This window comes from Tachyglossus aculeatus, chromosome 21, assembly GCF_015852505.1.
Source record: "Tachyglossus aculeatus isolate mTacAcu1 chromosome 21, mTacAcu1.pri, whole genome shotgun sequence".
Taxonomy (NCBI): domain Eukaryota; kingdom Metazoa; phylum Chordata; class Mammalia; order Monotremata; family Tachyglossidae; genus Tachyglossus; species Tachyglossus aculeatus.
This window is the reverse complement of record NC_052086.1, coordinates 13,966,415-13,982,747: the sequence shown is the minus strand read 5'-3', so window position 1 is coordinate 13,982,747 and position 16,333 is coordinate 13,966,415. Positions and strand designations below refer to the sequence as shown.

General features: G+C 53.9%; 1 protein-coding gene across 1 annotated transcript; it reads right to left on the bottom strand.

The window, feature by feature from the left end:
* Positions 1–5,964: 5,964 nt before the first annotated feature.
* ZNF48 (zinc finger protein 48) lies at positions 5,965–8,039 on the bottom strand. The gene is given in 6 exon segments (XM_038763409.1): positions 5,965–6,788; positions 6,790–6,850; positions 6,852–7,003; positions 7,005–7,576; positions 7,615–7,837; positions 7,839–8,039. Coding segments are annotated over 6 exon segments (1,389 nt in total). The 5' UTR covers positions 8,001–8,039; the 3' UTR covers positions 5,965–6,569.
* Between the last annotated feature and the right edge of the window lie 8,294 nt (positions 8,040–16,333).

Sequence of the window (16,333 nt, the reverse complement as noted above, 5' to 3'; positions counted from 1 at the left end):
CCCAGACAACACGGGGCACGTAGTAGGTGCTTAAATGCCACAATTCCTGGTATTATCGTTGGGGTTGCAGGGCTTTCCTCCCCCCTGCACTGACAATTTTTCACTTTTGTGAGGGTGGGGGTCAGCGCCTCAGGGCCCGGTTTTCAGCACGGGCCTCTTAGCAGCCCCTGCAACCATTAGAGAATCAATCAATCAATCAATCAATCGTATTTATTGAGCGCTTACTGTGTGCAGAGCACTGGACTAAGCGCTTGGGAAGTCCAAGTTGGCAACATCTAGAGACGGTCCCTACTCAAGCAGCGTGGCTCAGGGGAAAGAGCCCGGGCTTTGGAGGCAGAAGTCACGGGTTCAAATGCCGGCTCCGCCAATTGTCAGCTGTGAGGCGACCTGCTTCACTTTTCTGGGCCTCAGTTCCCTCATCTGTCAAATGGGGATTAAGACTGTGAGCCCCCCGTGGGACAACCCGGTCACCTGGTCACCTCCCCAGCGCTTAGAACAGTGCTTTGCACATAGTACGTAGTACCTGTATATATGTTTGTACATATTTATTACTCTATTTTATTTGCACATATTTATTCTATTTATTTTATTTTGTTAATATGTTTTGTTTTGTTGCCTGTCTCCCCCTTCGAGACTGTGAGCCCGCTGATGGGTAGGGACCGTCTCTATATGTTGCCAATTTGGACTTTCCAAGCACTTAGTACAGTGCTCTGCACACAGTAAGCGCTCAATAAATACGATGGAATGAATGAATGAATAGTAAGCGCTTAATAAATGCCATTATTATTATTATTATTATCTGCCTTTCGCCTTGAATTGGCCCCTTCTGTGCCCCAGGAGTCATCTGGGGGACGGGGAAAGACTGGACGAGGGGAACAAGGGAGCAACTCCCCGGACACTTCTTGAGTCCTCTTGGTTCATTCATTCATTCAATCGTATCTATTGAGCGCTTACTGTGTGCAGAGCACTGTACTAAGCGCTTGGGAAGTACAAGTTGGCAACATATATACCATCATTAGTATTATTCATTAATAATATTATTATTATAATGATTTTGTTAGTATGTTTGGTTTTGTCTCCCCCTTTTAGACTGTGAGCCCACTGTTGGGTAGGGACTGTCTCTATATGTTGCCAATTTGTACTTCCCAAGCGCTTAGTACAGTGCTCTGCACACAGTAAGCGCTCAATAAATATGATTGATTGATTGATTGATGATGGGATTTGTTAAGCGCCATCAGTATTATTCATTAGTAATATTATTATTATAATGATTGAATTTTAGTGCATCATTCGTGTTATTCATTAATAATATTATAATAATAATGATGGGATTTGTTAAGTGCCATCATTAATGTTATTCATTAATAATCTGCCAACTTGGACTTCCCAAGCGCTTAGTCCAGTGCTCTGCACACAGTAAGCGCTCAATAAATACGACTGATTGATATAGAGACGGTCCCGGTTCCTCTCCCTTGCCTTCCATTTCTCGGCAGGCCTTGTGTTAGGCCGTAGCGGGAATTTGGGGTAACACCCCTTTCATTCATTCGTTCATCCAATGGTATTTATTGAGCGCTTACTGTGGGCAGAGCACTGGACTAAGCGCTTGGGAAGTCCAGGTCGGCAACATCTAGAGACGGTCCCTGCCCAACAACGGGCTCACGGTCTAGAAGGGGGAGACGGACAACAAAAGAAAACATGTGGACGGGGGTTATCGTAAGAACCCTCCCACCCCCCTGTGCCACACACACAGTTTATCCAGTGAACTTGACATTCGCTCATTCATTCAGTCGTATTTATTGAGCGCTTACCGTGGGCCGAGCACTGGACTAAGCGCTTGGGAAGTCCAAGTCGGCAACATATAGAGACGGTCCCTACCCAACAACGGGACCCGGGAGCCCAGGAGCGTTTCTGGACTTTACATTTACGTTTCTGGACTTTAGAGAAGCAGCGTGGCTCAGCGGAAAGAGCCCGGGCTTTGGAGTCCAAGGTCATGGGTTCAGATCCTGGCTCCTCCAATTGTCGGCTGTGTGACCTCGGGCAAGTCGCTTAACTTCTCTGGGCCTCAGTTACCTCAACTGTAAAATGGGGATGAAGACTGTGAGCCCCCCGTGGGACAACCTGATCACCTTGTAACCTTCCCAGCGCTTAGAACAGTGCTTTGCACATAGTAAGCGCTTAATAAATGTCATTGGACTGTCTCTATATGTTGCCAACTTGTACTTCCCAAGCGCTTAGTACAGTGCTCTGTACACAGTATGCGCTCAATAAATACGATTGATTGATTGACCATTATTATTATTACATTGTCAAAAGGTCTAGGACAAATGTGAAAACGAAAGCAACAAATGCAGCCTAATGGCTAGAGCCCAGGCCGGGGAATCAGAAGGACCTGGGTTCTAATCCTGCCTCTGCTTGTCTGCTGTGTGACCGTGGGCGGGTCGCTTCACTTCTCCGTGCCTCAGTTACCTCATCCACATAATGGGGACTAATAATAATAATGATAATGGCATTTTTAAGCGCTTACTATATGCAAAGCACTGTTCGAAGCGCTGGGGAGGTTACAAAGTAATCAGGTTGTCCCACGTGGGACTCGCAGTCTTCATCCCCATTTTACAGATGAGGTCACTGAGGCCCAGAGAAGTTGAGTGACTTGCCCTAAGTCACCCAGCTGACAAGGGGCGGATCCGGGATTTGAACCCATGACCTCTGACTCCAAAGCCCGGGCTCTTTCCACTGAGCCACGCTGCCCTCCAAGACTAAGACTGTGAGCCCTAGGAGGAACGGGGACCGTGCCCAACCCGATTAACCGGTATCTGTCCGAGCGCTCAGTACAGTGCCTGGCACACAGTAAGCGCTTTAGAAACATCGTTTAAAAAGCCGGGGCTGGGGAAAGGAGCAGAGAAGAGGGAAAAGCTGTCGTGCCGAACCGAGGCTGAATTCCAGGCTTGGAATTTCTGAAGAATTCCACACCCGAAGGAGCCGTTCTCCGAAGCTTGACCCGAGACGGGGTTGAAATAGCAGTCGGTGGGCTATGTTGCCGACTTGGACTTCCCAAGCGCTTAGTACAGTGCTCTGCACACAGTAAGCGCTCAATAAATACGATTGAATGAACTTCACACGAAACACGAAGGCAAAGAAATCTGCTTCCGTCCGCAGCTCCCGGGTCAGAAGGGCCTTTTCCAGTCCTGCCCCATCCCGCCAGATAAATAATAATGGCATTTGTTAAGTGCTTACTATGTGCTTAACTATGTGCTCAGAGAAGCAGCGTGGCTCAGTGGGAAGAGCCCGGGCTTTGGAGTCAGAGGTCATGGGTTCGAATCCCCACTCCGCCACATGTCTGCTGTGTGACCTTTGGTAAGTCACTTAACTTCTCTGAGCCTCAGTTACCTCATCTGTAAAATGGGGATTAAGACTGTGAGCCCCACGTGGGACAACTTGATCCCACTGTATCCCCCCCAGTGCTTAGAACATAGTAAGCGCTTAATAAATGCCATCAGTATTATTATTATTATGTGCAGAGCACTGTTCTAAGCGCTGGGGGGGGATACAAGGTGATCAAGTTGTCCCACGGGGGGCTCAGTCTTAGCCCCCATTTTACAGATGAGGGAACTGAGGCTCAAAGAAGTGAAGTGACTTGCCCAAGGTCGCACAGCAGACACGTGGCAGAGTCGGGATTCGACTAATAATAATAATAATAATGGCATTTATTAAGCACTTACTATATGCAAAGCACCGTTCTAAGCGCTGGGGAAGTTACAAAGTAATCAGGTTGTCCCAGTTGGGACTCACAGTCTTCATCCCCATTTTACAGATGAGGTCACTGAGGGCCAGAGAAGTTGAGTGACTTGCCCAAAGTCACCCAGCTGACAAGGGGCAGAGTTGGGATTTGAACCCATGACCTCTGACTCCAAAGCCCGGGCTCTTTCCACTGAGCCATGCTGCTTTTCTAATTCACTGAGGATGGGCCGGAGCTTTATCCGGTATCCCGTCAGCGACCGCCGCCACTGTGGACAGCACGCGAGCTGTCGGGCATCTGTTTGGACAAAAGAGCAGTCTCCCAAGAGCCCTCATGGAGGGAACCGGGAAAGGCGTCGGACCTGAGGGATGACCACCCTTAGAGCCCCTGGCCCAGCAGTTAGGAGAGGGCGCAGACCGTTGCCCACCGTCTAGACCTTAGAGAAGCAGCGTGGCTCCGTGGAAAGAGCCCCGGCTTTGGAGTCAGAGGTCACAGGTTCAAATCCCAGCTCTTCCAACTGTCAGCTGTGTGACTTTGGGCAAGCCGCTTCACTTCTCTGGGCCTCAGTTCCCTCATCCAGAAAATGGGGATGAAGACTGTGAGCCCCTCGTGGGACAACCTGATCACTTTGTAACCTCCCCAGCGCTTAGAACAGGGCTTTGCAGAGAAGCCGCGTGGCTCAGTGGAGAGAGCCCGGGCTTTGGAGTCAGAGGTCATGGGTTCAAATCCCAGCTCTGCCAATTGTCAGCTGGGTGACTTTGGGCAAGTCACTTCACTTCTCTGGGACTCAGTTACCTCATCCGTAAAACGGGGATTAAGACTGTGAGCCCCTCGTGGGACAACCTGATCACCTTGTAACCTCCCCAGCGCATAGAGTGGTGCTTTGCAGAGAAGCAGCGTGGCTCAGTGGAGAGAGCCTGGGCTTTGGAGTCAGAGATCACGGGTTCAAATCCCAGCTCCGCCACTTGTCAGCTGTGTGACTTTGGGCAAGTCACCCCACTTCTCTGGGCCTCATCTGTAAACTGGGGATGAAACTGTGAGCCCTCCGTGGGACAACCTACCTTGTAACCTCCCCAGTGCTTCGAACATAGTAAGCACTTAATACCAACATGACTATTAGTTGCACATAGTAATCGCTTAATAAATGCCATTATTATACACGCCACGGGCAGGGAACATGCCCGTTTATCATTGTACTGTACTCTACCAAGCGCTCAGTCCACGGTGAGCGCTCAAATACAGCTGAACGGGAGGCTACGGGACATCCGTCACCAAAACCTGCCGGTCTCAGCTCCGCAACATTGCCAAGATCCGCCCTTTCCTCTCCATCCAAACCGCTACCCTGCTAATTCAAGCTCTCATCCTATCCCGTCTGGACTACTGCACTAGCCTTCTCTCTGATCTCCCATCCTCATGTCTCTCTCCACTTCAATCCATACTTCATGCTGCTGCCCGGATTATCTTTGTCCAGAAACGCTCTGGACATATCACTCCCCTCCTCAAAAACCTCCAATGGCTACCGATCAATCTGCGCATCAGGCAGAAACTCCTCACCCTGGGCTTCAAGGCTCTCCATCACCTCGCCCCCTCCTACCTTACCTCCCTTCTCTCCTTCTACTGCCCAGCCCGCACCCTCCGCTCCTCCACCACTAATCTCCTCACTGTACCTCGCTCTCGCCTGTCCCGCCATCGATCCCCGGCCCACGTCATCCCCCGGGCCTGGAATGCCCTCCCTCTGCCCATCCGCCAAGCTAGCTCTCTTCCTCCCTTCAAGGCCCTGCTGAGAGCTCACCTCCTCCAGGAGGCCTTCCCAGATTGAGCCCCTTCTTTCCTCTCCCCCTCGTCCCCCTCTCCATCCCCCCGCCTTACCGCCTTCCCCTCCCCACAGCACCTGTATATATGTATATATGGTTGTACATATTTATTACTCTGTTTATTTATTTATTTATTTATTTTACTTGTACATTTCTATCCTACTTATTTTATTTTGTTGGTATGTTTGGTTCTGTTCTCTGTCTCCCCCTTTTAGACTGTGAGCCCACTATCGGGTAGGGACTGTCTCTATGTGATGCCAATTTGTACTTCCCAAGCGCTTAGTACAGTGCTCTGCACATAGTAAGCGCTCAATAAATACGATTGATTGATTGATTGATTGATCCAGGACAGCCATCTCTCCGATCCACCCGCCGGATCCTCCCACACAGAGTCACACAGAGCCTCGAGACCGGAGATGTTTATTGGGGTGGGGGAGAGGGCGATTACAGGGCCCCGGCGCGAGGCCCTCCACCCTCTCCCCGCCTCGGCGACCTCAGGTCCCTCCATCGGGGTGCGGGGAGGGGGTTCCGACGCCCCGCCTCAACTCTACTCTATCCCTAGGATCCCTCTTCCCGCGTCTCCCTCTCCCGCGCCGCCGGGAAAGGCCTCGGAGGCGGGGAGGCTAGTCGCCCGGAGAGTCGACGCCGGGACCGACGCCACGACAGCCGTCCCCGCGTTTCGTCCCGTCGCCCGTCTCCCCCTTCTAGACCGCGAGCCCGCTGTGGGGTAGGGACCGGCTCTACCCGTCGCCCGACCGGACCTTCCGAGCGCCCGGTCCGGCGCTCCGCACACGGTGAGCGCTCAACGAACACGACCGAATGAACCAACGGGAGGAGTCGGGGCACCTCCGGCGCGGGACGAGGCCCGCCCGAACCCGCCGCGGCCCTCCGGGGACGCCTCGCTCCGTCGGCGGGGTTTGCCGAGCGCCTCCGCGCGCGCCGGGGACCCGGGATCTCAGGGCGGGATGGGGGCAAGGAATTCAGGGAAGGCTAGTGTTGCTCCATCCTTCCTCCCGCCCTCACTGCAGGGCGGCCCCGGGCTCCTCCTCGGCGGGGGGCTGGGGCGGACGGGGGGCAACGGGCGGCGGGGCCCCGGCGTAGGCGCGCAGCGCCAGGTGTCCCCGCTGGTGCTTGATGCGGGCCGAGCTGTCGGCGAAGCCCTTGCCGCACTCGGCGCACTTGTAGGGCTTCTCCCCGGTGTGCGTGCGCCTGTGCTTGACCAGGTCCGAGCTGCGGGGGGAACTCCTTCCCGCAGAAGCCGCAGGGGTGGGGCCGGCCGGGGGCCGGGGGCCGGCGGCGGGGGCCGGGGGGCCGGGCCGGCGGGGCCGGGGGGGTTGCGGGGCCGCAGGAGGGCCGGGCCCTGGCGGGCGCGCTCGCCCCGGTGGGTCCGCAGGTGCTTGACGCGGGCCGAGCTGTCGGCGAAGCCCTTGCCGCACTCGGGGCAGAGGTAGGGGCTTCTCGCCCGTGTGCGTGCGGTGATGCTTCACCAGGTCCGAGCCGCGCCGGAAGCCCTTGCCGCAGTCGGGGCACTTGTGGGGCTTGTCCGGCGGCGGCGGGGGCGGCGGGGGCGGCTCCGCGGCCCGGACGCCCTCGGGCTCGGACCCTGGGCCGGCGGCCGGGGGGAAGCCGAAGGCCGGCGGGTCCAGGTGGGTGAGGCGGTGGCGGAGGAGGGCGGAGCCCAGGCCGAAGGTCCGGCCGCACTCGGGGCAGCGGTGGGGCCGCTCCCCGCCGTGGGTGCGCAGGTGCTTGACGCGGGCCGAGCTGTCGGCGAAGCCCTTGCCGCACTCGGGGCACAGGTAGGGCTTCTCGCCCGTGTGGGTCCGCAGGTGCTTGACCAGGTCCGAGCCGCGGGCGAACTCCTTCCCGCAGACGTCGCAGCCGAACGGCTTGGGCCCCAGGTGGCCGCGCTGGTGGCTGAGGAGGCTGCAGCTCAGCACGAAGCGCTTCCCGCACTCGGCGCAGGTGTGGGGCTTGTCCCGGGCCGCCCGCCGGGGGGGAGCCGCCGGGGGGGGCCGCCGCCGAGGAGGCCGCCGAGGCCGCCGCCGCCGCCGCCGCCGCCGCCGCCGCCGGGCGGGGGGGCGCGCTCGCCGCGGTGGGTGCGCTGGTGCTTGATGCGGGCCGAGCTGTCGGCGAAGCCCTTGCCGCAGACGCCGCACTTGTAGGGCTTCTCGCCCGTGTGCGTGCGCAGGTGCTTCACCAGGTCCGAGCTCTGGCGGAAGCTCTTGCCGCACTCGCCGCAGATGGTGGGCCGCTCGCCCGCCGGGACCCGGGGCCGCGGCGGCCGGGGGCGGGCCCGGGGCCCGCGGCCGGGGCCGGTAGGGCTTCTCGCCGCTGTGGGTGCGCTGGTGCTTGATGCGGGCCGAGCTGTCGGCGAAGCCCTTGCCGCAGACGCCGCACTTGTAGGGCTTCTCGCCCGTGTGCGTGCGCCGGTGCTTCACCAGGTCGGACATCTGGCGGAAGCTCTTGCCGCACTCGCCGCAGACGGGGGCCCGCTCCCCGGCCGGCGGGCGGCGCGGCCCCCCCGATGCCCCCCGCCGCCCCCCGCCGCCGCCGGCCGGCTCCCCCCCCCGCTCCCGGGCCCGCGGCCTCCCGGCCCCCCACGCGTCTCCCCAGACGCCGCCGGGCTCCGACTTGAGGGCCAGCTCGGCCCCGTCCCGCCCCGCGGCCGCCTCGCGGGTCTCCCGGTAGCCGGCTACGGGCGGCGGCCGCGCCTCCTCGAACCCGGGCCCGGCCTCGCCGGCCGCCTCGCTTCCCGGTCCTGCGAAAGAGAAGAGACGGGATGGCTGGACCCTTCTGCCGCGACCGCTCTGAGGAGTCGGAGGTCGTGGGTTCTAATCCCGCCTCCGCCACCCGTCGGGTGGGTGACTCTTTGGGCGTGGCACTGAACTACTCTGGGCCTCGGTGACCTCGTCTGGAAAGTGGGGGTGAAGGCCATGGGACAGCCTGATCACCCTTCCCCTTCCTCTTAGAACGGTGCTTGGCACAGAGTACACAGAGAAGCAGCGTGGTTCAGTGGAAAAAGCCCGGGTTTGGGAGTCGGAGGTCGTGGGTTCAAATCCCGCCTCCACTACTCGTCAGGTGGGTGACTTTGGGGGTATCACTGCACTACTCTGGGCCTCAGTGACCTCGTCTGGAAAATGGGGGTGAAGGCCATGGGACAACCTGATCACCTTGTATCTTTCCCTGGTTCTTAGAACGGTGCTTGGCACAGAGTACACAGAGAAGCAGTGTGGCTCAGTGGAAAGAGCCTGGGTTTGGGAGTCGGAGGTTATGGGTTCAAATCCCGCCTCCACTACTCGTTAGGTGGGTGACTTTGGGCGTGTCACTGCACTACTCTGGGCCTCAGTGATCTCGTTTGGAAAGTGGGGGTGAAGGCTCTTAGAACGGTGCTGGGCACAGAGAACACAGAGAAGCAGTGTGGCTCAGTGGAAAGAGCCCGGGCTCGGGAGTTGGAGGTCATGGGTTCAAATCCCGCCTCCACCACCCATCGGGTGGGTGACTTTGGGCGTGCCACTGCACTTCTCTGGGCCTCAGTGACCTCGTCTGGAAAGTGGGGGTGAAGGCTCTTAGAACGGTGCTTGGCACAGAGTACACAGAGAAGCTGCGTGGCTTAGTGGAAAGAGCCCGGGTTTGGGAGTCGGAGATTGTGGGTTCAAATCCCGCCTCCGCCACCCGTCGGGTGGGTGACTTTTTGGACGTGTCACTGAACTACTTTGGGCCTCAGTGACCTCGTCTGGAGAGTGGGGGTGAAGGCCGTGGGACAACCTGATCACCTCGTATCTTTCCCTGGTTCTTAGAACAGTGCTTGGCACAGAGTACACAGAGAAGCAGCGTGGCTCAGTGGAAAGAGCCCGGGCTTGGGAGTTGGAGGTCGTGGGTTCAAATCCCGCCTCCATCACTCATTGGGTGGGTGCCTTTGGGCGAGTCACTGGACTTCTCTGGGCCTCAGTGACCTCATCTGGAAAATGGGGGTGAAGGCTGTGGGACAACCTGAACACCTTGTATCTTCCCCTACCTCTGAGAATAGTGCTTGGCACAGAGTACACAGAGAAGCAGCGTGGCTCAGTGGAAACAGCCTGTGTTTGGGAGTCAGAGGTTGTGGGTTCAAATCCCACCTCCGCCACTCGTCGGGTGGGTGACTTTGGGCATGCCACTGCACTTCTCTGGGCCTCGGTGACCTTGTCTGGAAAGTGGGGGTGAAGGCTCTTAGAACGGTGCTTGGCACAGAGTACACAGAGAAGCAGCGTGGCTCAGTGGAAAGAGCCCGGGTTTGGGAGTCAGAGGTCGTGGGTTCAAATCCCAGCTCCGCCACCCATCGGGTGGGTGACTTTGGGCGTGTCACTGCACTACTCTGGGCCTCGGTGACCTCATCTGGAAAGTGGGGGTGAAGGCCGTGGGACAACCTGATCACCTTGTATCTTCCCCTGGTTCTTAGAACGGTGCTTGGCACAGAGTACACAGAGAAGCAGCGTGGCTCAGTGGAAAGAGCCCGGGCTCGGGAGTCAGAGGTTGTGGGTTCTAATCCCAGCTCCACCACCCATCGGGGGTGACTTTTTGGGCGTGTCACTGAACTTCTCTGGGCCTCAGTGACCTTGTCTGGAAAATGGGGTGAAGGCCATGGGACAGCCTGATCACCTTGTATTTCCCCCTTCCTCTTAGAACGGTGCTTGGCACAGAGTACACAGAGAAGCAGCGTGGCTCAGTGAAAAGAGCCCGGGTTTGGGAGTCGGAGGTCGTGGGTTCAAATCCCACCTCCGCCACTCGTCAGCTGGGTGACTTTGGGCCAGTCACTGGACTTCTCTGGGCCTCAGTGACCTCGTCTGGAAAGTGGGGGTGAAGGCTCTTAGAACGGTGCTTGGCACAGAGTACGCAGAGAAGCAGCGTGGCTCAGTGGAAAGAGTCTGGGTTTGGGAGTCGGAGGTCATGGGTTCAAATCCCACCTCCGCCACTCGTCAGGTGGGTGACTTTGGGTGTGTCACTGCACTACTCTGGGCCTCAGTGATCTCGTCTGGAAAATGGGGGTGGAGGCCGTGGGACAACCTGATCACCTTGTATCTTCGCCTTCCTCTGAGAACGGTGCTTGGCACAGAGTATACAGAGAAGCGGCGTGGCTCAGTGGAAAGAGCCCGGGTTTGGGAGTCGGAGGTCGTGGGTTCAAATCCCGGCTCCGCCACTCGTCAGCTGGGTGACTTTGGGCGAGTCACTGAATTTCTCTAAACCTCAGTTACCTCATCTGTAAAATGGGGATTAATAATAATAATAATAATGGCATGTATTAAGCGCTTACTATGTGCAAAGCACTGTTCTGAGCGCTGTGAGCCCGCCGTGGGACGATCTGATTACCTTGTATTCCCCCGCCCCCCCCAGCGCTTAGAACTGTGCTTTGCACATAGTAAGCGCTTAACAAATACCATCATTATTATTCTCTGGGCCTCAGTGATTTCATCTGGAAAACGGGGGTGAAGACTGTGAGCCCCCCGTGGGACAACCCGATCGCCTGGTATCTTCCCCTCGCTCTCAGAACAGTGCTCGGCACGTAGTGAGCGCTTTAACAAATACCGTCGTTATTATTATTTATTGGAGTACCGTCCTCTCCCAGGCGATTAGGACAGTGCTCTGCACACAGTAAGCGCTCAGTAAAGATGAGGAGAAGAGAAGCAGCGTGGCTCTGTGGAAAGAGCCCGGGCTTTGGAGTCAGAGGTCAGGGGTTCAAATCCTGCCTCTGCCAATTGTCAGCTGTGGGACTTTGGGCGAGTCGCTTCACTTCTCTGTGCCTCGGTTCCCTCATCTGGAAAATGGGGATGAAGACTGTGAGCCCCACGTGGGACAACTCGATCACCTTGTATCCTCCCCAGTGCTTAGAACAGTGCTTGGCACATAGTAAGCGCTTAACAAATGCCATTAACATTAGAGAGAAGCAGCCTGGTGGAAAGAGCCCGGGCTTGGGAGTCAGAGGTCATGGGTTCTAATCCCGGCTCCACCGCTTATCAGCTGTGGGACTTTGGGTGAGTCACTTCACTTCTCTGTGCCTCAGTGACCTCATCTGGAAAACGGGGATGAAGACTGTGAGCCCCACGTGGGACAACCCGATCACCTTGTATTCTCCCCAGCGCTAAGAACAGTGCTTGGCACATAGTAAGTGCTTAATAAATACCATTAACATTAGAGAGAGCAGCCTGGTGGAAAGAGCCCGGGCTTGGGAGTCAGAGGTCCTGGGTTCTAATCCTGCTCCGCCGCTTATCATCTGTGTGACTTTGGGCGAGTCACTTCACTTCTCTGTGCCTCAGTTCCCTCATCTGGAAAATGGGGATGAAGACTGTGAGCCCCACGTGGGACAACCCGATCACCTTGTATCCTCCCCGGCGCTTAGAACAGTGCTTGGCACATAGTAAGCGCTTAACAAATGCCATTAACATTAGAGAGAAGGAGCCTGGTGGAAAGAGCCCGGGCTTGGGAGTCAGAGGTCCTGGGTTCTAATCCCGGCTCCGCCGCTTATCATCTGTGTGACTTTGGGCGAGTCACTTCACTTCTCTGTGCCTCAGTGACCTCATCTGGAAAACGGGGATGAAGACTGTGAGCCCCCCATGGGACAACCCAATCGCCTGCTATCTTTCCCTAGCTCTTAGAACAGTGCTTGGCACGTAGTAAGCGCTTTAACAAATGCCGTCGTTATTATTATTTATTGGAGTACCCTCCTCTCCCAGGCGATTAGGACAGCGCTCCGCACACAGTAAGCGCTCAGTAAAGATGAGGAGAAGAGAAGCAGCGTGGCTCAGTGGAAAGAGCCCGGGCTTTGGAGTCAGAGGTCACGGGTTCAAATCCTGACTCTGCCAATTGTCAGCTGTGGGACTTTGGGTGAGTCGCTTCACTTCTCTGTGCCTCGGTTCCCTCATCTGGAAAATGGGGATGAAGACTGAGAGCCCCACGTGGGACAACTCGATCCCCTTGTATCCTCCCCGGCGCTTAGAACAGTGCTTGGCACATAGTAAGCGCTTAACAAATGCCATTAACATTAGAGAGAAGCAGCCTGGTGGAAAGAGCCCGGGCTTGGGAGTCAGAGGTCATGGGTTCTAATCCTGGCTCCACCGCTTATCAGCTGTGGGACTTTGGGTGAGTCACTTCACTTCTCTGTGCCTCAGTGACCTCATCTGGAAAACGGGGATGAAGACTGAGAGCCCCACGTGGGACAACTTGATCCCCTTGTATCCTCCCCGGCGCTTAGAACAGTGCTTGGTACATAGTAAGTGCTTAATAAATACCATTAACATTAAAGAGAAGCACCCTGGTGGAAAGAGCCCGGGCTTGGGAGTCAGAGGTCCTGGGTTCTAATCCCGGCCCCGCTGCTTATCATCTGTGTGACTTTGGGCGAGTCACTTCACTTCTCTGTGCCTCAGTTCCCTCATCTGGAAAATGGGGATGAAGACTGAGAGCCCCACGTGGGACAACTCGGTCACCTTGTATCCTCCCCAGCGCTTAGAACAGTGCTTGGCACATAGTAAGTTCTTAATAAATTTATTTATTATTATCTATTTATTTTATTTTGTTAGTATGTTTGGTTTTGTTCTCTGTCTCCCCCTTTTAGACTGTGAGCCCACTGTTGGGTAGGGACCGTCTCTATATGTTACCAACTTGTACTTCCCAAGCGCTTAGTACAGTGCTCTGCACCCAGTAAGCGCTCAATAAATACGATTGATTATGATAATGATGATGATAAACACCATTAACATTAGAGAGAAGCAGCCTGGTGGAAAGAGCCCAGGCTTGGGAGTCAGAGGTTGTGGGTTCTAATCCCGGCTCCGCCACTCGCCGGCTGGGTGACTTTGGGCGATTCCCTTCGCTTCTCTGTGCCTCAGTTCCCTCATCTGGAAAACGGGGATGAAGACTGGGAGCCCCCCGTGGGACCACCTGATCACCATCTAAGTAAGCGCTTATTAAATGCCACTCGTCTGCTGGGTGACTTTGGGCGAGTCACTTTGCTTCTCTGTGCCTCAGTTCCCTCATCTGGAAAATGGGGATGAAGACTGGGAGCCCCCCGTGGGACAACCCGATCGCCTGGTATCTTCCCCTCGCTCTTAGAACAGTGCTTGGCACGTACTAAGCGCTTTAACAAATACCACCGTTATTATTATTTATTGGAGTACCCTCCTCTCTCAGGTGATTAGGACAGCGCTCTGCACACAGTAAGCGCTCAGTAAAGATGAAGGAACGAGGGAATAATAATAATAATAATAATAATAATAATAATGGCATTTATTAAGCGCTTACTATGTGCCAAGCACTGTTCTAAGCGCTGGAAGGAATAAAGCCGGGGGATATCCAGGCCTCACCTGTCTGGGCTCCCGGCAGGCCGTCCCTCTCCTCGGGGCTCTGGAGCTCCGAATCCCACGCCTCCGCCCCTCGCTCCATCCTGGGAAATAATAATAGGAATGATTACGGTACTTGCTAAGCGCTTAATCCTGGGAAATAATAATAGGAATGATTACGGTACTTGCTAAGCGCTTACTATATGCCGAGCACTGTTCTGAGCGCGGCGGGGGAGATACAATGTAAGCGGGTTGTCCCACGGCGGTGGGGGCTGACAGTCCCCATCCCCATTTTCCAGAGGAGGGAACTGAGGCCCAGAGAAGGCAAGTGACTTGCCCAAAGTCACCGGGCCGACAACAGTGGAAACAGCCCGGGCTCGGGAGTCGGAGGTCGTGGATTCAAATCCCGGCTCCGCCAACTGTTAGCTGGGCGACTTTGGGAGAGTCCTGCCACTTCTCTGGGCCTCAGTTTCCTCATCTGCCAAATGGGGGTGAAGACTGTGAGCCCCACGTGGGACAACCTGATCATCTTGTATGCCCCCCCAGCGCTTAGAACAGTGCTTGGTGCACAGTAAGTGCTTACATTATTATAACAGTGCTTGGCACATAGTAAGCGCTTACATTTTTATAACAATGCTTGGCACACAGTAAGCGCTTACATTTTTATAACAGTACTTGGCATATAGTAAGCGCTTACATTTTAATAACAATGCTTGGCACATAGTAAGCGCTTACATTATTAGAACAGTGCTTGGCACATAGTAAGCGCTTACATTTTTATAACAGTGCTTGGCACATAGTAAGCGCTTACATTATTAGAACAGGGCTTGGCACATAGTAAGCGCTTACATTATTAGAACAGTGCTTGGCACATAGTAAGCGCTTACATTATTAGAACAGTGCTTGGCACATAGTAAGCGCTTAAATTATTAGAACAGGGCTTGGCATATAGTAGCGCTTAACAAACGCCATCATTATGTGCTTGGCACATAGTAAGCGCTTACATTATTATAACATTGTAAGCACTTACATTATTATAACAGTGCTTGGCACATAGTAAGCGCTTACATTATTAGAACAGTGCTTGGCACATAGTAAGCGCTTACATTATTATAACATAGTAAGCACTTACATTATTATAACAGTGCTTGGCACATAGTAAGCGTTTACATTATTAGAACAGTGCTTGGCACATAGTAAGCGCTTACATTTTTATAACAATGCTTGGCACATTGTAAGCGCTCACATTATTATAACAGTGCTTGGCACATGGTAAGCGCTTACATTCTTATAACAGTGCTTGGCACACAGTAAGCGCTTACATTATTAGAACAGTGCTTGGCACATAGTAAGCACTTACATTATTAGAACAGGGCTTGGCACATAGTAAGCACTTACATTATTAGAACAGGGCTTGGCATATAGTAGCGCTTAGCAAATGCCATCATTATGTGCTTGGCACATAGTAAGCTCTTACATTATTATAACAACAGTGCTCGGCACATAGTAAGCGCTTACATTATTATAACAACAGTGCTTGGCACATAGTAAGTGCTTACATTATTATAACAACAGTGCTTGGCACATAGTAAGCGCTTACATTATTATAATAGTGCTTGGCACATAATAAGCGCTTAACAAATGCCATCATTATAACAGTGCTTCGCACATAGTAAGCGCTTAGCAAATGCCATCATTATGTGCTTGACACATAGTGAGCGCTTACATTATTAGAACAGTGCTTGGCATATAGTAGCGCTTAACAAATGCCATCATTATTTGCTCGGCACATAGTAAGTGCTTACATTATTATAACAGTGCTCGGCACATAGTAAGTGCTTACATTATTATAACAACAGTGCTTGGCACATAGTAAGCGCTTACATTATTATAACAACAGTGCTCGGCACATAGTAAGCGCTTATATTATTATAACAACAGTGCTTGGCACATAGTAAGCACTTAACAAATGCCATCATTATGTGCTTGACACATAGTAAGCGCTTACATTGTTATATCAGTGCTTGGCACATAGTAAGCGCTTACATTATTAGAACAGTGCTTGGTATATAGTAGCGCTTAACAAATGCCATCATTATGTGCTTGGCACATAGTAAGCGCTTACATTATTATAACAACAGTGCTCGGCACATAGTAAGCGCTTACATTATTATAACAACAGTGCTCGGCACATAGTAAGTGCTTAACAAATACCATCATTATGTGCTTGACACATAGGAAGCGCTTACATTGTTATAACAGTGCTTGGCACATAGTAAGCGCTTACATTATTATAACAGTGCTTGGCACATAGTAAGCGCTTAACAAATGCCATCATTATGTGCTTGACACACAGTAAGCGCTTAACAAATGCCATCATTCAAACAGTGTTTGGCACATAGTAAGCGCTTAACAAATGCCATCATTATGTGCTTGACACATAGTAAGCGCTTACATTATTATAACATAGTAAGCGCTCA